We start from the raw sequence: 22,224 nt of genomic DNA on the forward strand, positions 1-22,224 counted from the left end.
TCCTGCCTGTCCTGGCACCGCGGACTGTGCTGCACCCTGGAAGCGGCCAGCAGCGGGTCCAGCTCCTAGGTGGAGGCGCACAAGCGGCTCCACACAGCTCTTGCCCACAGGCACCACCACCACCCCTCCCCAGCTCCCATTGGCTGGGAGCCGGTGCTCGGGGCAGGGTCAGTGCACAGAGCCCCGTGGCCCCCCTGCCTGGGAGCCGGACCTGGTGCTGGCCGCTTCCAGGGCGCAGCGTGGTGTCAGAACAGGTAGGAACTAGCCTGCCTTAGCCGGGCAGCAGCAACAACGGGACTTTTAATGGCCAGGTCAGCGGTGCTGACCAGAGCTGCCATGACCCGGTGCCTTACATTCCACGACCCAGTACTGGGTCGCGACCCGCAGTTTGAAAACTACTGTTTTAATCCATCCTTGCCACCCTTGGCACAAGCCTCAGCAATCTCTCTTTCTTTCTCCCAGTTAGATTTTTGTGCCTTCTTGTACAAAGCCCCCCTTCAATCTCAGTGTGCCAGTCTCATTTCACTTAAGTTCCTTCCAAGATACAAAGGGGTGGTTGGGAGAGAAAGAATCATTACATTAGGAAGAAAAAATTAAATGAACTCCTTCCCTTTGAGTGTCCCAGTGTGCTGTGTCTTTCTAAACATGCTTTCTAGATTACAAGATCTCTAGGGCAAGCACCATGTTGATATTTGTGTCTTCTCTGGACCAGAGTGCAGCTCTTAATAATAAATAGTAGTATAATCATTGGCAAGTGTATTTCTAAAATACAAGTTTCTTTCTAAAACATATTATTTAGTTCATCCACTAGCTGTTGGAGACACTGGGTAAAATTCTACGCTCTGTGTTATACAGACAATCAGACTAGAGGGTCATAACAGTCCCTTCTAGTGTTACAACTTCTTAAAACAGATTAATAAATAACCCAGAGTCACAGAGGAAACCTGTAGCAACAGTGAAAAGATTTAAGTTCTCCTGGCTCCCAGTCCTTTGTTTAATTACAAGCCTGTTCTTCCTATCCATAGTGCAACATAGGTTTAGCACTAATGAGCAATGCAAACAAATTGCAGTAGGAATTATGACCACATTTTCCTGACTTCTTGTAGCAATGTAATTTTTTCCATTTAAAGAAAAAAGGAGCCAATCTGTTTATCTGAAGATGTAGTAAAGCTGTGGGATTCCTGCCTTCTAAGATGACACAGGAGAGTCCCACCAGGATTAATGACATTTTACTGCATGCCTCCAAATTCCAGGTTTGGGTCGTCCGTAGGAACACAATACACTTGTGGGCTATGCAAAAATCTGCATCCAAATTTGAGATGTCAGTACCCAACAGAATGGATAAACCTTTTCCTCAAATATAAAATGCTTTGAGATCCACTTGTGAAAAGACCTACATAAGAGCTAGGTATTATTATTGTGCCGTCTGGGTTAGAAACAGTAAACATGGAGTAGGGAAGATTCCAAGAGCTACTCATTAAAGAGATGCATGGCAAAGCACAAGTAGACTAAGGAGCCACTGTAACCCCAAGAGCATCATTATGCCAGAAAGAAAGGAGCTCCCTGGTATCTAACAGCGAGTTTCAGCTGACCTGACCAATTCAGTGTACCCCAACTCATCATTGTTATAATCTGTATCTCAAAGATGCCATTAGGGATGTAAAATGTTAACCGGTAAGCATGAGTCTTACTGGTTAATCCACCTTAACCGTTAACAGCTGCGCCGGCCAGCGGGAGCAGCCCTGGACGCTTAATCGGTTAACCGTTTAAACAAAACTGTTTAAATTATTAAAAATATTAACTTTTTAAATGGTATTTACATCCCTAGATGTCATGTAATGTGTCACTGGAAAACTAATAACTCATTTATCATACATACATCACACAGGAATATTTAAACCATGCATGTCAGAGGGATTTGATCAATGGGTTTTTTCCAGACAAAGGAAGGAATGCGGTTCCAGCTGCCTGAATGTGCCTCCCATGTAAACTGAGAAAGATGTGACCAAAGACGAAGAAAACAACATTTGCATGCCAGGCAAACAAAGCCATCGGGAGGGCAAGTGGGGGAAAAGTGATCATTTATGGAGCCCTGCACACATACAAAATTTGTAACCACATCCAATCCGCAAACATGGTCTGTGGATAGCTGCAGATTTGCAGGGCTGTAATTATTTAACAATCTTGGGGGGGCGGGGGAGGGGAAACGGGGGACTGCACCCCCAGGAAACCTTCCTACCTTTTGAAACACGGTTAATGAACTTTGAGAGTGAGACTTTTAAAGGTTTACTGGACTATAAAGACAGCAGCAGAGAACCCTTAAGTTATCCTGGACCTGAGGAGACAAGAAAAGCCAGCATCTTGGGCTCTGTGGGGATCCTGACTAAGGGCCAGTCAGCCATCGCTGGAAAAGGAAGACTGGTGAGGAAACTACCTTAAACAAAGACTGTAGCTTATTAAGTTATGTCTTAGCCAGTAGAAAGTGTTTTAACTTTTGTTTGTTTGTAACTCTTTCTATCTTTATCGCTTATACTTGAACTCATTTAAAACATCTCTTTTGATGGAATAAATTTGTTTTACTTTTCTAATTCTCAACCAGGGGTCTGCGGCCCCCTGGGTGTCCACGAGCCCTCCAGTTGAAGCCCCGATCCCCAGTGCCCCCCACAGGGCTGAAGCCGGGAGGCACGGGGCTGAAGCCCTGAGCCCATGGGCAGAGTTGGGGACATGGAGGGCACTACCATCCCCAAAACTGCAGCACAAGAGCAAGGCAGTGCCGGGGGCAGCTCCACACCTCCTCCCCATCTTCTCTCCCTGACCAGGTCAGAGGTGGGAAGCGGGAGCCGGGCAGCGCAGGGCAGCTGCTGCTCTGGCTGGTGCCATGGAGCAGGCAGCTGCAGTGTTCTCTCCTCTCCTACTGGTACCCCAGATTGAAGCTGCTCCTCAGCTCTCATAATGCCCTGAAAGAGCACCACATAAGAGATAAGAGCCTATTACTCAATTATCTTCTCAGAGATTCTCTGCAAGGCTGGAGAAGGAAGGATGCATGTAGCCCTATCAACTGCCCCCGCCCCGGCAGGTATTCATCCCTTCCACCCTACTGCAGACCCCTAATCTGCAGAGGGGTCCCCTTGAGGTCATGAGTGTAGGGAAGAAACAGTGCCATGATCATGGCTGTGCCCAATTCCAAGGAGGAAGGGCAAAATTTGTACATGAATCTCTGGTGCAGGAAAGAAAAAGGAAGGGAGTATAATACAGGCCATTCTTTCCCCCTGTACACACATACAGTTGTGGTTATTGTAAATTTATTTAACAGAGCAAACTCGAGACTCAGTAGTTAATAACAGAATCTCTTGAATGATAGAAAGGGCAATTTTCAGTGAAGTTACTTTCCTGATCCTTTTTTCCTGAACAAAAAGCAGAGGGAGCTGTAAACAAATTCAGGGATATTTCCCATCAAATTGCAGCTTCTTCTTTTGGGGTTTAAATTACTATTTTCTTAATAGTTCCTGCTATTTTGCTCATTTATTACCTTCCATTGGATCTTAGGAAATAGCCACAATTTTTAGAAAAATGAAGTGAATCTGTTTAAAAGATTCACTGTGTTCCTCTAAAAAGTTTTATTCAGTGTTCACTTCCTTTTCTTGTGGGTAAACTCAGTGGAAAACTAGTGATAGTTTTCAAATCAGGTTTATTTAAAGGGAAGGTTTTTGTTTGTTTCACTTAACTCAAACTCCTGACAAATACTTGAGGAAGAAATCATCTTTGTGAAAAATTCAACACTCCTCCGCTTCTACTGATGGGGTCCTTAAGAAATCTTTCCAGGAAAGGCAGAAAAGTCAAACTTTTGACATTTTTCAAGTTTACCAAAAAAAAAAAAAACAAAAAAAAACAAAAAAAAAACTTGTTTGAAAATGTATGAAGCTCTCTTTATACATCATACAAGAGCAGGTAAGGGCATGAGCTATAAAAAGTGTTTGCCTATGCCATTCACCTTCATCGAATTTTGGTTGCTGTTTTAACCAAAAATTGTCTAACTGACCAGCTTCAAAAGACTAGCCTTTCTTTGATCAAAGATGGAACAAGTCTTTCTGATCTCTAAATATAGAGGAATGTATTCCTAAAAGGAGCCTAACCTCTGTTTGTCAAGACATGCAAATAAATCTATTAATTTCAACTAAGAATTGAGTCTGCAGATGAAACTATTGAGACGGAGAGAGAGAGAGAGAGAGAGAGAGTTAGCAAAATTATTCTATCAACAGGGTGATCCATCACAGATTATGTACAGTGGAAAATAATGTTTTTTTAAAAACAAAGGATACTGCACTTACTTTGATAAGAGTTTTTTTTTTCATTTATAATACTCCACAGAACACTAAAGCTGTACTGTCGCATCTCCTAAAGGTAATTAAATCTTAATGAAACCTAACTGCTGTAGTTTGTTTTATCATATTACAGAGAAAGGGGAGTGAAACTAATGTTTCAGCTGTTTTTCAGGTTTGCTTTATTATTAGGTTATCAGTGCCTTCAATGAGAGCTGTTGGATTCTCAGCCCTTTGGAAAGTCATGCCTATTATTTAACTAAATGCCTAAATATGGACTTGGAACCTAATTTTAGGCATCCATTTTTTTAAAAAATGCCCATAATTTCTTTTAAATAAAGACCGTTTTCTGGGTCACATTGCTGCAGCCATGGTGGGCTCGTCAGCAAATTTCATAGCTGCAGAATTGCAGAGAACACTAGGACCTGTAACTCAAAAATACAGACTATTTTTTACTCTTGCGTTTACAAAACATTTACTTTTTCAAACTTACATGCAAATAGCAACCATCACCACCTTTCCTGGTCCTTTGAGCAACATACCGGCTGTGCTGGAGCGTGGCTATATACAGAAATGAGAGAATGCTAAAATAAATTGCTAAACTGAACAAAGTAGTAATATAGCTAAATCCTGGGTTTATGAAGGGACTATCAGTAGTCTACTCTACACCACATACATCACCTACAATATCATGTAGTACTAGAATTCCTGTAACAGTTGAGGTATAGCTTTGCATAATCCAGTAATTTATCATGGACAGCTCACTAGATTTACAGTTTGGTCTCATGCATAACTAAGATACCTAGTTTTTGTGCAGAAGTTCTCAAACTGTGGTCTGTGGAGCTCTTGATTATTCACATGATACTGACAATTCCCTTTTCAATTCAATAGACAGTGCAGGATTAGCTGTAAAGGAGGTTAAGCAAGCACTGCAGCCTCCACCAGGGGCCACTGCAACCATAAACAGAGCGAGGAGAGGTTTCAGAGAACCAGAGTCCAACAGAAAGAAGTGTCAGTTATCACCCAGCAGGCCTGGAGTTAGGAGCTTTCTCAACTAGGTTGCTTAGGGAGAGGGAAGCAAGAAAGCCAAAACAGGCTGAGGAGATTTGTTCAAACAGATGGAGGGAAAATGAAATGGAAAAAAACAACCAATATGATTTTATGTAATTAACCGTGTATTGTACACATTCAGCAAGTTGCCACACGTCTGGGGTGGAATCACAATGGAATTGTGATTAGAAATCTGGGAGAGAAGGAGATCCATAAACCAGCTCTTACAAATGGACCATACTATGATCATATCAGAATCCATTTAAATAATATTTTAAAAATTTAAGATTCTATTACAAACAGAATGATATAAAACAGATACATTACAGGGCATTTATAACTTTCAACAAAATCTTGTATGGCCACCAGGGCCGCCCAGAGGATTCCGGGGGCCCGGGGTCTTCGGCGGCGGGGGGCCCTTCCGTTCCGGGACCCGCCGCCGAAGTGCCCCGAAGACCCGCGGCGGGAACCCCCCGCCGCCGAATTACCGCCGGAGTGGGATCCGCCGCCGAAGCGCAGCCTGGTCTTCGGCGGTAATTCGGCGGCGGGGGGCCCCTGCCGTGGGTCTTCGGGGCACTTCGGCGGCGGGTCCCGGAACGGAAGGGCCCCCCGCCGCCGAATTACCGCCGAAGACCGAGCTGAACTTCGGCGGCGGGTCCCGGAACGGAAGGGCCCCCCGCCGCCGAATTACCGCCGAAGACCGAGCTGAACTTCGGCGGCGGGTCCCGGTCCGTCTTCGGCGGTAATTCGCCGGCGGGGGGTCCTTCCGCTCCGGGGCGGAAGGACCCCCCACCGGCGAGGACCGGGAGCGAAGAAGCTCCTGCGCTCGGCCCCGCAAGAGTTTTCCGGGCCCCCCAGAGCGAGTGAGGGACCCCGCTCCAGGGGCCCCGAAAAACTCTCGTGGGGGCCCCTGTGGGGCTCGGGCCTGGGGCAAATTGCCCCTCTTGCCCCCCCCTCTGGGCGGCCCTGATGGCCACTTATACTTTTTTCCCCACATTCTTTTGCTCCGAAATATGCTGTAAGCAATCACACATGCACCTTAATGGTGATTTTACCAAAGGAATTAAATGATCTCTTACCTTAGTATCCCCAAGAAAATCTTTGTACTCCTTTAACAGCTTTTGGTTTCTAAACAGATCTGCAATAAGACAACTCTAAGTTACATGCTGCACTTTGCAATTGAAAATAATTTCAGGAAGTCAAGATTTGTTTTCTTTACACAACTCAGGTAAGTTTGCTACTGCATACAAATGCATTTATATTAAACAAGCAGATCTGGTCAAATTTAGATTTCTTAAAGGATCTGTTTCTTAACAGAACCCAGGCATAACATGGTAAATACTTAGCATTGGAACTGGAACTGAAAAGTATCACCTTTATCAAAAAGCTGACAGATGTCTAAATTGACTCATAACATCCTGAAAAATAATTTCAGTTTAGGGGTGGGATTCTATAGGTCATCTCTAAAAAGTGCCATACACAATCTTCAGGCCAGGGAGAAGGGAACTATGGTGGCTCTAAACCAGCTTTTCAGCCTCCCAACTCTGGGATATTCCATAGCCCCTGGCATAACACAACGAGCCCTGGGGAGGATCTATCTAAATAACAACAGTCTGTCCCAGTGCTGCCTACAATCTCCACAGCTCTTTGTGCTATGACCCTGCCCCGACATACCTCTCCTGACCATGGGCGGCAGGTTATATATTTGTGTGGGGCCCGGGCCCCAGCAATATTCAGGGCTGGGCGCCCTGCTCCAGCAATAGTTGGAGCTGGGTCTCTTCCCACCCCCCGCCGGTCCTGCCTGGATCGGCCCTGGCCACTGCAGGTCTCCCCCCGCCGCCGCGACCCTGCCTGGAGCAGGTCCCAGCCCCCGCCTGCCACCCCCCCTCCACCGCGTTGTGTTGCGTCCCTGCCTGACAGAACGCAGCGCGCCTCTCCCCTGCCTGCTGCCCGGAGGGCTCCCAGCAGATTTGCTGTCTGCTGCCGCAGGGTCCTAGTGCCTGCCCTCCGCCAGTACTGGCAAGGCAGGCTGCCCTTACCCTGAGCCTCTCCAACCCCAAACCCTCAGCCCCAGCCAGAGCCCTCATTCCCCCCGCACCCTAATCCTCAGCCCCAGCCCTGAGCACCCCCACATAATGAACCCTCATCCCCTGCAACCTTATCCTCAGGCCCAGCCAGAGCCCTCATCCCCCTGCACCCTAATCCTCAGCCCCAGCCAGAGCCCTCATCCCCCTGCACCCTAATCCTCTGCCCCAGCCCTGAGCGCCCCCACATCATGAACCCCTCATCCCCCCGCACCCTAATCCTCTGCCCCAGCCCTGAGCGCCCCCACATCATGAACCCCTCATCCACAGCCCTCACCCCACACTCCAAACCTCTGCCCTAGCCCTGAGCCCCCTCCTGCATCATGAACCCCTCATCCACAGCCCTCACCTACAGCCCAACCCTCTTCCCTAGCCCTGAGCCCCCTCGCATCATGAACCCCGCATCCACAGCCCACACCCCACAGCCCAACCCTCTTCCCTAGCCCTGAGCCCCCTCCTGCATCATGTACCCCTCATCCTCAGCCCCACAGTCCTCACCCTGCACTCCCTCCTATCCCCAAACTCCCTCCCCCTTCCCACACACCCCTTCCCAACCCCAAACTCCATCCCAAAGCCTGCACCTTTCACCTCCTCCTGCACACCCACCCCCTGCCCCAGCCCAGAGCCTGCACCCAGCACCCTTCCTGCACCCTAATCCCCAGCCCAGGATCTGCACCCCAGACCTCCCCCGCCGAGCCCCCTCCCAGAGCCTTAGGCAGGTGTGGGCGGAGTTGGGGGGGGGGCGGAGTTGGGGGCGGGTTCTGGGCCCCACCAAAATTTTTACAAACTTGCCACCCATGCTCCTGACTACTGACATCTAATATGCCAGAGCTTGCAAGAGGGTCCTTGGAAGGTAGCCTTACAGCTGTCTTCCACAGTTGCTGTGCTGAAGGATTCATCCCCTAGCCAGATCTGGGCTTCTAGACACTCTTTATGCCGCTCTGACTCTTTTACCTGAAGTAAAGGGGTCAGAGCCTATGTGAGGATCTCACCCCAGATTCTTTCCTCAGCACCCTCAACTTGACTATCCTTTTTCCTACACTGCTGCTCTGTCACAAATATTATTATTTGTATTACCATAGCACCGAGGAGCCCTAGTTACGGATCAGAACCCCATTTCGCTAGGCACACAAAAGGAACAAAAAGATGGTTCCTGTCCCAAAGACTTTATGATCCAAGTACAAGACAAGAGAGAAAAAACTGGTGCAGACGGGAATACAAGGAAATAATGAGACAATATTGGTCAGCCTGATAGGCAATTCCCACTTCAAAAGGAGAGTACTCTAATACAGTAAACATACACCTGTATAATAGCATAGTACCACTGAGATTTTATTCAATTCTGCTTTCACATTAAGATCTGGAAACGTTTGCTAGTTGTTAAGCTTTCAGGCTCCAACTTTGCGATATTTGGCTCAAATCCTTAAAAACAGTTTCAATTCTTACAATCTTTACAAAGAGTTGCAGACATGTACCACTCCCTTCCATTGGGACTACACACGTATTAAGTTACAAAGGTGCTATATGTTTGCAGGATCAGGCCCTGCTTTACTTTCAGCTTTTTCAATGGTAAACTTATTTCTATGAACTACAACAGACCTCTAATTTTAAAGTTGCGTAACTGGAACAATCACCTCAACTAATAATGCTTCTGCTAGAATTTTAATTGGCCAGTACTTCCAACAAGAGAAAAATGTAGTCTATAGTAAATATTGAATTGATTGAGTTTTGTTGCAACATTATGAATAAAATCTACAATTTTGTTTTAAAGGAAAGAGAGCATCATCAGAATACATACTTTTAAAAGCATTAGACTAAAATTACAAAAGATAAGGTATCATGAATCAGTAGTTCAAATAGCATAAAACAAATAAAAGGCAAGGCTTGAAATGGTTTTGATATTTTTGTAAATTCTCACAAAGAAAAAAGCTTTGCTCAAAACCCATTCAGGTTGTTTAACAATATCTACAAATTAAGCCACAAAAGCAAGGATACGTTCAGTTAAGATTAACTCATTTAAACACGTCACAAATACCTCCTATGTGTACATTAACAATACACAAATTTCTCATGGCCACACTATACCACAAAACCTTAACATAAACGTATGTATATGTTAGACACCCATACAAGGGTGAAGTGAATGATGTGTTATTCTCCCAAAGCGAAGTATGAAGTTGAAGTTAACAGTGACTGATAAGGCATTGTGGAGACATTTGGGGAAAAAAAAAAAAAAACTCTACACTTACTTTCTCTGTATTCTATCTCTGCTTCTTTACGCCGTTTTCTCTCTCTAGCAAGAGCCTCCGGGCTTCCCCAAACTTCTAGAGATCTGCACAAAATACAAATAATTTGGAAATCCATTTGATTTCCCCACACTATACGTTACAAAACAAAATACTTCGAATTTCAAGTTTTTTACTACATAACCCAAGCCTTCATTAATACCAGAGTAGCATGTCTTATCAATATTTCTTCTGGAAGAAATTCATCCAGATTAATCTCACAATAAGATAGTGTAGGAGGAGAGTTAGATTGCAATTTGTATATATACAATGTGACCCTTCAATTTTGTATACTGTACCGAGTTACTACAACAATGGGCAAATATAGATGCATTTAAACAGAGAAGGAAAATATTACTGCTGCTTCCATTATAAAGCTAACCTTTTAAAAGTATATCTTATACCATTTTCTCATATAACCAAAGTTAAATTACTTAAATAACCAACTAATTTCCTTTTAAAAAAAATTAGCTTACTTTGCCTCTACATCTGATCTCAAAAATACAGTGAAAGCTTCAGTATCATCATGGGGACTTCGTCGTCTGATTTTCCTCAGCTGTTCTAGATCACTGTTGAAGGATGGAAACAGTTTATGGCAACAAAAAACATGTTCATACTGTACATAAAGGAGTCAATATAAAGATCAAATGTACTGATCCTTAAAAAGGAATATATCATTATATTTAAAAATCTACCCTAAATTTTTTTTAGCTTGGCAAGTTTAAAGAAATTGACAGGAAGCTGAGAGGGTTTTTACTTAAACACAGTCCAGTGGCAATACAAGCACTATAAAGTGTTCTTTAAATTGCTCTTGAAGCTCATAATGGGATTTGCCTGGGCTCAGACTCCAAACTGTGGGCCCATATTAACATGGGAATGTTTATACCTTAGTAACTGAAAGGAAGAAATTCTTTGGATGATAAATTAACCCGTACTCCCTCTTATTCCTCTCTGGTGGCTACCTACATGAAAATTAGAGGTCATATGGCACTTTAAGAAAGCCGAAAGGATTATGCCCAATTCCCAGGCCATTTCCCCCTCTTTCAGTAACACAGGTCTAAAGCTATGTAAAAACTGTGGCTGAGCAGGTATTTGCTATGTTTGGCTATCAGTTTTTTTTTCTCCCCACTGTAAATCACTTTATAGAATCATAAAAATGTAGAGCTGAAAAGGACCTCAAGAGATTATAAAAGTCCATTCCTCCACACTGAGGCAAAACCATGTATATCTAGACCATCCTTTACAGATAATCTGTTCTTAAAAACCTCCAGTGACAGAGATTCCACAACCTCCCTTGCTAATCTAGTCCAGTACTTAACTACCCTAAAGTTTTTCCTAATAGCTAATCTAAATCTCCCTTGCTGCAGATTAAGCCCATTCCTACTTGTCCTACTTTCAGTGGACCTGGAGAACAACTGATCACCATCCTCTTTATAACATTCCTTCACATATCTGAACACTTATCAGGTGCCCCCTCCGTTGTCTTTTGTCAAGATGAAACATGCCCAGTTTTTTTTAATCTTCCCTCAGAGGTCAGGTTTTCTAAACATTTTATCATTTTTGTTGTTCTCCTCTGGGCTCTCTCTAATTTGTCCACATCTTTCTTAAAGTGTGACACCCAAAACTGGACAATACTCTAGCTGAGACCTCACTAGTGACAAGTAGATCAGAACAAATTGCCTCCTGTGCCTTACGTATGATATTCCTGTTAATACATCCCAGAATTATATTTGCCTTTTTTATAATTGCATCACACTGCTGGATAATATACTATTTGTGATCCACTATAACACCCCCAATTATTTTCTGCAGTACTACTGCATAGCCAGTTATTCCCCATTTTGCATTTGATTTTTCCTTCCAAAGTGTAGTATTTTGCATCTATCTTTATTTAATTTTGTCTTTTTAAGTTCAGACCAATTCTCCAATTTGTCAAGGTCCTTTTGAATTCTAATCCCCTGTCCACCAAAGTGCTTGCAACTCCTCTCAGCTTGGTGTCTTCCATAAATATTATAAACATACTGTCCACTCCATTATTCAAGTCATGAACAAAAATACTGAATAGTACCAGACACGAGAGAGCCCTGTAGGACCCCCAATAGATACATTCTCACAGTGCGACAGCAAATCATTGATAACTGCTCTTTGAGTATGGCTTTTCAACAAGTTATGCACTTTATAGAATTCAGTTTGTTTATGAGAATGTCATGTGGGACCATGTTAAAAGCATTACTAAAAATCAAGATATATCATATCGACTGCTATCCACAAGCCCAGTAACCCTGTCAAAGGAGAAAATTAGGTTCTGGCATGATTTGTTCTTGACATATCCATATTGGCTACTACTTTTTAATTCACTGTAGCAATTGTCTGCTGTGTTGCTGCCCTCTATAGTTCAAATGGAGTCATTCACAGGTAACAGAGGCTGCTCCTTCTTAAAGCACGGAGAAGTTTTAAGCAGGATGGACAGAATGCAATGGTTCCTTAGTGAGGAGTTCTTCTGGTTGCCTGTTTCTCAGTTTCATTTTAGCTTCCAGTTCTTTAAAGTCTTTCTCCAATTGTTTATTTTGTTCATTCATGGTCATGATGAAATTAAATACAGATTGCCTGGGGTTCACAGTTCAGTCAAACTGATGGTACATATTTCTCCAAAATTTAAAATTGAAGGACACTGTGTTAGACTCCAAGAGGGCAAGTTTCTAGGAAAAATCTGGATTGTAGAGGATTTAGATGCTGCTTTTGTTTGTCCAGAATGAATGGCCATAAGGAATAAGTTTTCTCTTTCAATTTTAGTTCTTCTAGCTCTTTTTGGCAGTTTCCAAGGAAGTTTCCAAACTCGCATGAATGGACATGTTCGTGGCTCTGAAGGAGAAAAGCTTCATTGTATTCAAAGGCTCGTGGAAACTGCTCTGTGAGATGCCACACATCTTCTAAAAACTGAGTGAAAACTGGAGCGATTTCCTTTGGGTCACCATCCAATTGATCACAGCTGTCAGAAAATGTGTGTCCAAAAGAGAGCCAGTTCATCTCTATCAAAACCATGAAGCCTTATATTGTTCTATAAAACAAATCCAACAAGCAAGCCAACGGAACAAATTTGGGAAGTCCTGTCCCAGCCATCAGAGCAATGAACTGGCACAGTTGCATTTTCAACTGCTATTGCTTTGGCTAAGACGACAGCAGCATCCAACACAGCTTTGATATGACAGTCAGCTAGAGTTCTCCAAACCAGACAAGAAATTGTTGATAGACAAAGCTTTTGTACCACTGACTTCTAAAAGTTTCTGCAGGCTGGATCTCATACAGGAATGTTTTCAATTCCAACAAACCGGGATCTAATGTTAGCATAGTTGTCTTCATTTTCATACTCTTTACCTGCTGCTCTGTTTGCCATTGCATTAAGCTTCAGTTGAGTGTCCATGACACACATGTCGTGATGAGCAGGGTTGGCTATACTGATTGCATTCAGCATATTTTCATCCTCCAGACACCTGGCACTGAAACCTGAGAGAGGTTGCCTGCATCTGCAAATGGCAGCCTCTATCTCTGTGATATAACAACACTGGGAATCTTCCTTTGCGTCTAAATTTAGAGCTACTTATCAACCTATTCTCCTCTAGGTGCTTATAAAAACTGATTATTTAATCATTTCTTCCAGTATCTTTCTAGGTACCAAAGTTAGGCTGACTCATCTATAATTCCCCAGGTCCTCTTTGTTCCCCTTTTTAAGGGTAGGTATTACATTTTCCCTTCTCTAGTCCTCTGAGAACTCATGGAGGACGTGTGAGGTCCCAAAGATAACTGCTAACAGTTCTGAGATTGTTTCAGGTAGTTCCTGAAGTACCCTGAGATACACTTCATCCAGCCCTGACAACTTGAATATATCTAAACTTACCTAATATTAACTAACCTGTTCTTTCCCTATTCTGGCTTGTGTTCCCTTTTCCCTTTTTGTTAGTATAAACTATGTTAAGATTCTGGTCACAATTAACTTTTTTAGAGAAGACTGAAGCAAAATAGGCATTCAACACCACAGCCTTCTTGGTGCAGTCCATTAGCAGATCTCTTTCTTCACTTAAGCAGTAGACCTATGCCTTCCTTTGTCTTTCTCTTGCTCCTAATGTATTTATAGAACCTCTCCTTATGCCTTTTGTGTCCTTTGCTTGGTGTAACTCATTTTGTTTCTTAGCCTGATTTTGCTCTGATTTCTACATGCTTGTGCTATACTTTTGTACTCACAGTTAAGAATTGGTCCATGATTCCACTTTCTATATATTCCTTTTTTATTTTTAGGTCATTAAAGAGCTCCTCATGCCACCAAATTGGCCTCTTACTATTCTTCTTATCTTTCCTTCACTTTGGGATAGTTTTCTTTTGTGACTTTATTATTGTGTCTCTTCTAGAAACTGCCAGCTTTTCTGAACTGCTTATTCCCCTTACTGTAGGACCTTACTTATTAGTTCTCTGAGTTTGTTAAGGTCTGCATTTTTAAAAAGTCCATTGTCCTTATTCTGCTGCTCTCACTCCTTCCTTTCCTTAGAGTCATGAACTCTATTTCATGATCACTTTCATCCAAATTGCCTTCCACCTTCAGATTCACAACTAATTCCTGTTAGTCAGAATCGAGTTTAAAAATGGCTGTCCCCCTAGTTACTTCCTCCACCGTCTGAATCAAGACACTCAATTACAGAAGATGTTTATATATAAAATAGGAAATAATTTGGCTTGATCACAGTAACTAACCTACGGTCCTATTATTTCTGTCCAGAACTTTCTATGTAAAAGCCAACAAATATATTTTCAAATTAATCTGCCTATAGAGAAAATAAGTTATGATAAACTGATTTCACTTAATTAAGACCTTTGGCTGAACTAAGATACTAGGGTGATAAGTAAGACCCAGAGCAGAAAGTGTAACGATTTTTTAATTCTGCTATAAAAATCACCAAACTTTCATATTTAATAAAGAGAGAGTCAAGGCTGGTGAGGTAATATCTTTTATTCGACCAACTTTTGTTGGTGGAAAGGACAAGGTTTTGAGCATTACAGTACTCTTCCTCAGGTTTGAAGAAGGCACCCTGAGTGTCAGAGCTAAAGACAATGTGAGACATATTGTTAAGCAGAACGGTGATCACCTATGCATGAAACCCTTTTGCTTAACGATATGTCGCACTTTGTATTTGGCTCAAGACACTCAGGTTACGTTCTCCAGACCTGAGGAAGAGCTCTGTGATGCTCGAAACCTTGTTCTTTCCACCAACAGAAGTTGGTCCAATAAAAGATATTGCCTCACCTACCTTTGTCGTTTGTATCCTGGGGCAAACATGGCAACATCAGCACCACCACTGCAAACAACTTATTTAATAGAGGTCAAACAGATTTTATAAATGAGATCACATATTTGAACTGTGTTGTTTAAGTGGATGCCAGCGATGGATGACAGACACTAAAGAGAGTTAAGTAAAGTAACAATAACCATGGTCCAGACTGATACATGTGATTAAGTCAGGATTATAGTGAGAGTTAAATCTTAATTTGGCAAAATATAATAAGCATTTGTAAACAGATATAATACTAAAGTACCTAAAGTTTAACATGAAGCTTCCTATGGCTTCTAAGTGGGCTTTCATATTTTAGAGATTTGCATGGTTTCTAACTACTGTTACAAGGTTGCCTGTGCCCCCCTGTGAAAAGCTGGCTGTTCCAGAGACAGCATTTTCTCATCAGGGACTAATAGGATTTGCACTTCTTGGCATGCAGAGTCAGCACTCTAGAGAAGAGGAAGGATAGAGGTGTTGGAAAGAGAACTTACATGAAGTTCATTTTGTTTTAAAAGTATATATATTAAACTATTACAATGCCCCTTTGAAAGGGTAGGAAAGAGTTTGAATCCATCAGCCACCATGATTGCAATTAGCTTGAAGCTTAGTCATTTTCAGATGAAGCGTGAGCTCAGTGAGTCTACAACTTATTGTGTATATTGGAGCGGCGCCTAGATATTTCAATCAGGATTAGTGTCCCACGGTGCTAAGCCATTCTTCACTTCTGAAACACATACGGTCAAAAATATATAGACAATTATACTTTAACTCACTTAAACTACTGTACCTGGATTTAAGACAGAACTCATTTATTGCTCTGACACCAGTGATGAAATTATTTTGTGTGTACTTTGGTCCATACTCTCTCTTTTTAAGAACTGCTTTAACTAAAAAAAAAAAAAAAAAAAAAAAGTATTATCAAGTGCAATTAAAAGTCATATGGAGCATGCTACAGTATAGGCCCTGAAAGACAATTTAGCCCTCTGAAATCATAGGAAATCGCGAATTTACCCCATTTAAATGGAGACAAGCAAATTCTTCCTTCCTGTCAGGGATTCTGGGATAAAGATGTTTAATAAGAGAAGCAAGAGAGGAAGGTACTTGGATAGAAAAATTAATAATTTTCTGGACAGAATGGAAATAAAACATTGTTTAGAACAGACTAATTTAACTTAATTTTGTCATTTAATATAATAAAAATTTCTATTCTGGCAACAAAAAAAGCAGATATAAACATGTTCTACTCAGTCACTGGTGGCCAAAGACTTAGCAAATTATTTTCTAATCTCATTAGTTAATTATTTTGCTATTGCTACAGATCTTTTAAGAACTAAACCAGAACTGAAACAGACTGTACCCTCCACTTTTTTATTTTTTAAATACTCCCCCTAGTACTTTCCAGAGTTCTCTCTCTTCAAATTGCCATACTGTGCTTTGTGGACTGTAGAACAGTTAAAAGTGCACATTCCTTATTTATTTGTAGTATCTACCTACGAGATTCTACTATAATCTTTTCAGAATTTGATGCACAAGCAGGAGACCATGGGAACACATACAATTTTAAATGCAAATGTATCTTATTTTCAGTTATGCCATTCTTGGCTGCTTGTCACCCAAGTATAACATCCTTACAGTGATTTTTAATTTTAAAATCACTATTAAGTTTACTTCTGTTAATATGTTAGGCAGGTTGCCATTAAAGAATAGTTACAGTTGATGAAGGATATTAGGTGTATTAAAGGAGAACAGAGATCTTTGAAAATTTACAATTCACAAATTAAGGCCAGAAGAGACCTCTAGGATTCTAGTCTGGCCTCCTCAATAACAGAGGCCTTAAATCTTCACCCAGTAATTCCTGCATTAAGCCCATAACTTTTGTTGGAGCTACAGCATCTCTTTCTAAAAGAGATCTAGTCCTGATTTAAGGTCTATAAGTGATTAAAAATCCACCACATTTCTTGGTAACTTGTTCCAATGGTTAACTATCCTCAATGTTAACATCTGTGCCTTCTTTCTGGTCTAAATTCTGGAAGCTTTGAAGCAAAAGGTTTCAGCTGACACTGAGTAACCCACAGGCATTACAAATTTCAACATTTATTTTAAAAAATTCTGGTGTATTTATGGCATCCAGTGGATTTTTTAATCTACAACACTGTTTTAAAGTAAATTTTCAGCATCTAATAGTATATGCTGCATCATGATTTACTCCAGAGTAATCTTTGGATCTAATGGTCACTAACACAGCGTTGCTTGGGCAGTGGAATGGAAGAGAACAATTGTCAAATAGAGAAAATGGTTCTTGCATGCTTTAATTTTTTTTCTTTAAATGAACCCTTAAGCAAGTTTATTAACTTTCATATCTTGGGATATAGATTAGCAACAGTTCACAAAGTATCCACTCAACATTACAAAATAAAAAAGACAAATTTGAAAAATAATGTCAGTTTTAAGTTTCCATAGAAATGTAATAAAAAAAATTTAACTCTTTAAAATATAACCCAAATTTTACAGTGAAGAGCGTTCCCTTTAAGAGTTTTCAGTGCTTTGTTATTTCATTACTATTTGTAATAGTAAATATTTAGGATACAATTGTGCCTAAAAGGCCTATACAGCGCATTGAGCTGAGCATCATACACATACAAAAGAGGGAATCCTCGCCCTGATGGACTTACAATTTAAAGACACCAAGAATGCATCTTCACTAGGAAAAAGTTGTGGGTTTGTTTGCTTTACAGTGAGTTAGCTCTCTCTTTATACAAAACACACCTTTCCTTAGCAACAATAGGCCCAAATTGAACAGAACATACAAGCAAATGAGTAGGGTGAAGAATTGACACAGCTTTGTTAATTACTGTAGATGGGGGAAGAGGGGAGAAGTGAGGGTTAACTGGGCTTAGAGTAAGGAAGCAGAAGAGGATAGAGGAGGAATAGGCAGTATCACCTGTCTAGCCAGGATCAGCAGCCTGAGTTTTGTAGCTACTGGAGCAGAGGCAAGTCTTAAAGGATTTAAAGGAATATAAAGTAGCAACAATTCAGATTTTATCGAGGAGTTTTTCCCCATGCATAAAGGTGCTGAGTGATTAAAAGCACAGAGGTGGTTAAGGAAGAAGATGACCAGTAAGTAGCAATGGCTGGCTAGGAGTGGAGATAAGGCAGCAGTCAACATGACAATAAATTATATCAGCTAGGTAGGCTGGGATTAATTTATGGCAGGTCTTAAAGATAAAGACAAGGAAGCAGGTGTGAAAAGGGAACCCCTGGAAGAAGGGGGCTGACATGGTCAGAATGACAAGCCAAGGTGTTTTAGCTGCAGCATTCTTAAATGTTTTTCATCATGATAAGAGAAAGAGGAGAAAGGAGGGTTTGAGGCTAGGAGTTGGGGAAGAGATCAAAAATCTCAGTTTTGGCCACACTGAGTTTAAGATGTTGACTAGACATCCATGACGAGATGAAAGACAGGCTGAGATACTAGACTGGATGAAGGGAGATGAACTATGATTTATCAGCTGATATATAGATTTATCAGCTTAAAGTGGTAGTTAAAGCCACACTTTTGGCAGCAACACTATTTCTAATTATTCACTCCATCTCTGATTAGTACTATTTTCAGAAGACAGTCTCTAAAATAAACAGACACCAAATGGAAAGTTGATATGTGAGTGTTTTTCCATAAATGTGTATGTAAATAAGCCCAAGACACGAACTACCTTACACACTTCCTACTTACTCATGGGGCCTCCTAATGTTCAAAGATGATTTCCTCCAAGTCTTCTAACTTCTAAAGTCGGAAAGATACCTTAAAAGGAAACACCACAGCCTAACAACTGTACCATTGCAACATAACATACATGTTTACCTTTTACTTGGATTGGCTCTTGCAATAAAAGTGGTTTTGGGCCTGCACTGCTGGTATCCCGTGCTGTAAAAAATAAAAAACCCTCACTGCTGATACATGTAACAATAATTAAATAAAATAAAAGACTATTGTTATCAGGCCAAGAGAAAATTGCATAAAGTTATATTACTATATTATATTACTACAATACTACCACTGAAAGTTGAAATTTGATATTAAACAAAGTTGCTAGGGTTTTCACTGTATTGTAGGCTATTCAAAAATGGTCATGAATCAAAATGTTTTCAGCTGCATCTTTATAGTTGTGGACAAACAATGCAAAATTTTACCTTGTAAGTAGTAAGAATTGAGGTTTGCAGTTACTACCCCATTAAGATAATGAAGTCTAAAACTGTTTATTTTCTGTCTGCAGATAATATCACAAATGCTTTGGTTTACAGATTAAAAACCATCTGAAGACCTGGAAACATTTTAAACAAAAGAGTTAAGATTTTGAAGAACACAGTAGCTTGTGAAAAATCAAAATCCATAGATTTTCTTGTGTCATGAATTTCTGTTGAAACTGGACAACAGAAGTATATTAGCTTGCATTTGGAATCTGAAATGTTATCAGGTAGTTCAAATGCATGTCTGAATATTTATTTTGAAAATCATCATCTAAACTCACTGTATCAGAATAAAATCCTTATGATTCCAATAACAATCTAACATTGTGTTTAGTACTCTAGCACCGGATGTTTGCCACACATGTGCTATCATTAGCAAAATTAAAACTAATTTTATTGAAACTGAAGCAATTTGGAGTACTCAGAAGACCTTAAGGATTCTTCAAGTAGGTCTATGTTGCCTAATGAGAAGCTCCTGACTTAACATCTGATTTGAATTATTCAAAAGTCAAATATTCTTAAAGCTTTGGCTACACAACTACTTTTCAGTCAAGCAAGTAGCCATTAGATATGACAGGAACTACTAAGAAGGTCTAACATGGTCTGAGTATATTTTTTTGGAAAGACCGAGGTAATAGTAAGAAAAACACACAAAACAGTTTCTAATGTATTTGCACGAATCTTGCGGCAAGTGAGCTTGGAAAAGCCTAAAAATAACTCAGCCCTTTTCTTCCTGTTGAAAAGTGTTACCTGCTGTCTGGATAGCTTGAAGAACAGCAATGTTTAAAAAAAAAGGTTCAAAATAAATAAGATACTCTTTGCTGTTCATTTCGCATCATACTTTAAAACAATGGGCATTGACAAACTATCATTCTTCATATGCACAGAAAAGACTGTCTGACATATTTGCTTCCCGAGTTTGCCAGAAGTCACCCTCTATTGTACAGATAAATTTGTTCTTGTTCAAAAACGTATCTCAGTGACATTATCTAATGAAAGGTTATGCCATAAACTTTCATAGGAAAAAAATAATTACACATCAAATGTCAAGATTTATATTTGACTGTTCAGATAGCATTAAGAACCCTTTTAAAATATATTACCCTGCTCTGGAGACTTGACAAAAAACACAATGAGCCAATAAGAAAAGAATGAAGTATTAGAATTCAGAACCGCTGATCTCTGGGTGGACAGAGGTTGAGATGCCCTTTAAACATTAATAAATTCATCTTCAGAATTCCCAGTCAGGTAGGAAGATATCCCATTTTTTACTTATAGGGAAATGGAGGCTCAAGAAGGTTGACAGACTTACCTAAGGATAATCACTAAAAATTGAGATTACTTACTCGTAACTAGAGGTTCTTAGAGATGTGTGGTCCCTATCTGTATTCCACAGGTGAATACACATGTGCTCCACATGCCTGAGACAGGAGATTTGTAGCAAGTAGTGTCTGTTGATCCGCACATAAGCAGTTGCTCTCCCTATTCTCACAATTAAAGGCATAAAGGGCAGAGTGGACCGATGCCCCTCCAGTTCCTTCTTACCTTGAATCAGACAGGATATGAAGCAGAAGGGAAGGAGGGCAGGTAGTAGAATATAAATAAGAACTACACATCTCAAAGAACCTCAATTACAGGTAAGTAACCTCCATTTCTTCAAGCACTGGTCCCTATGTATAGTTCACACATGGGTGATTGGTGAGCAGTACAGAAATAAGTGGAGGATACAAGGATGCACTTGGTATGGATGTCTAACACTGCTGCAGATGCTGAGGAAGCCTAGACCAGAGCATAATGCTTCATAAAGACATGGACGGACCTCCAGGTAGCGGTCTTACAAATATCCAGTACTTGGTACTTCTCAAAGAGATACCAATGAGGTTCTTTGTGTGCTCACAGAGTGGGCCCTCACCCCATCCAAGGGAAAAATATGTGCCAACGGATAACATAGAAATATGTATCCAGAGATCCACTTAGAGTTTCTGTGCTGATAACGTGCCCTCATCATTGCTCTGCTATTGTGACAAATGGTCTGTGTGTTTTCCTAATTGCTTTTGTTCTTTGCGGAGAAGAGGCCAAGATCTGTTTGCAATGGAGGAAGTGTAGCCTCTTTTCCTTGCTGGAAAAAGGAGGCTTTGGGAAGAATATCAGTAAGCAAAGAGACTGGTTCATGTGAAACTCTAAAATAACTTTGGGGATCAATTTCAGGCAGAGATGAAGGGAGATCTTTTCTCTATGAAATATGGCGTACTGTAGGTTTAACACGAGTGCTCCCAGTTTGCTCACCCACATAGCCAATGCAATGGCAACCTTCATGGAGCATGTGGCTGTTGATTCAAAAGGTGATCTGTTTAGAGCTGAAGACACATGGTGGTGTGGATTTCATCACCGGCCGGAAGGTCCTAATGAGACCTTTCAAGAATCAAATTGTGATTGGGTAAGTAACGATAGAGTGGCCTTCCACTGGAGGATGAAAGGCATTGATAGCTGAAAGTCCATCTGGCAGCAAACTAAAAGAAAGCTCTGACATTTTGAAGGATAGAAGATAGTCTAAAATGACAAGGACACCTGCTGATTCTGGTGATAGCTGATTCTGTTGTGGCCAGGTATAGAAACACCTCCATTTAGCTAAACAGCATTTTCTAGTGGACATTTTTCTGCTGTTATTAAGGATAGTCTGGATGGCCTCAGACCATGAACATTCCAAAACTGATGACCATCTAACTACCAGGCCATGAGATTAAGAAGGTCTGGGTTGGGATGTCTGATCCTGCCCTTGTCCTGAGTTAAAAGATCCAAAAAGGGTTGAATATAGCCCGGAGGATAGGATGACGATCACATTTGTAGAAGTTCCAGAAACCAAAACCACCTGGGCTGATTGGGTGTGATGAGGACAACCCTGGCCCTGTCATGGCGAATTTTG

The 22,224-nt window shown here is 41.1% G+C and overlaps 1 protein-coding gene and 1 pseudogene across 4 annotated transcripts in view; both read right to left on the minus strand.

The window, feature by feature from the left end:
- SLC30A9 (solute carrier family 30 member 9) overlaps positions 1-22,224 on the minus strand; it is a 67,229-nt gene that overhangs the window by 39,626 nt on the left and 5,379 nt on the right. For all 4 annotated transcript variants that reach the window (XR_005599250.1, XR_005599251.1, XM_039541198.1 and 1 more), the window contains exons 3-8: positions 18,916-18,978; positions 15,847-15,946; positions 10,215-10,307; positions 9,703-9,785; positions 6,449-6,507; positions 4,813-4,880 (exon numbers count right to left, since the gene is read on the minus strand). Coding sequence is in view for 2 of the 4 variants with exons in the window: in XM_039541198.1 (XP_039397132.1) it covers positions 4,813-4,880; positions 6,449-6,507; positions 9,703-9,785; positions 10,215-10,307; positions 15,847-15,946; positions 18,916-18,978 (466 nt within the window). In the remaining 2 variants the exon portion in view is untranslated. The remainder of the gene's footprint in view (positions 1-4,812; positions 4,881-6,448; positions 6,508-9,702; positions 9,786-10,214; positions 10,308-15,846; positions 15,947-18,915; positions 18,979-22,224) is intronic.
- Positions 12,192-15,064, minus strand: LOC120406093 (annotated as a pseudogene).

This window comes from Mauremys reevesii, linkage group 5 (genome assembly GCF_016161935.1).
Source record: "Mauremys reevesii isolate NIE-2019 linkage group 5, ASM1616193v1, whole genome shotgun sequence".
Classification (NCBI taxonomy): Eukaryota; Metazoa; Chordata; order Testudines; family Geoemydidae; genus Mauremys; species Mauremys reevesii.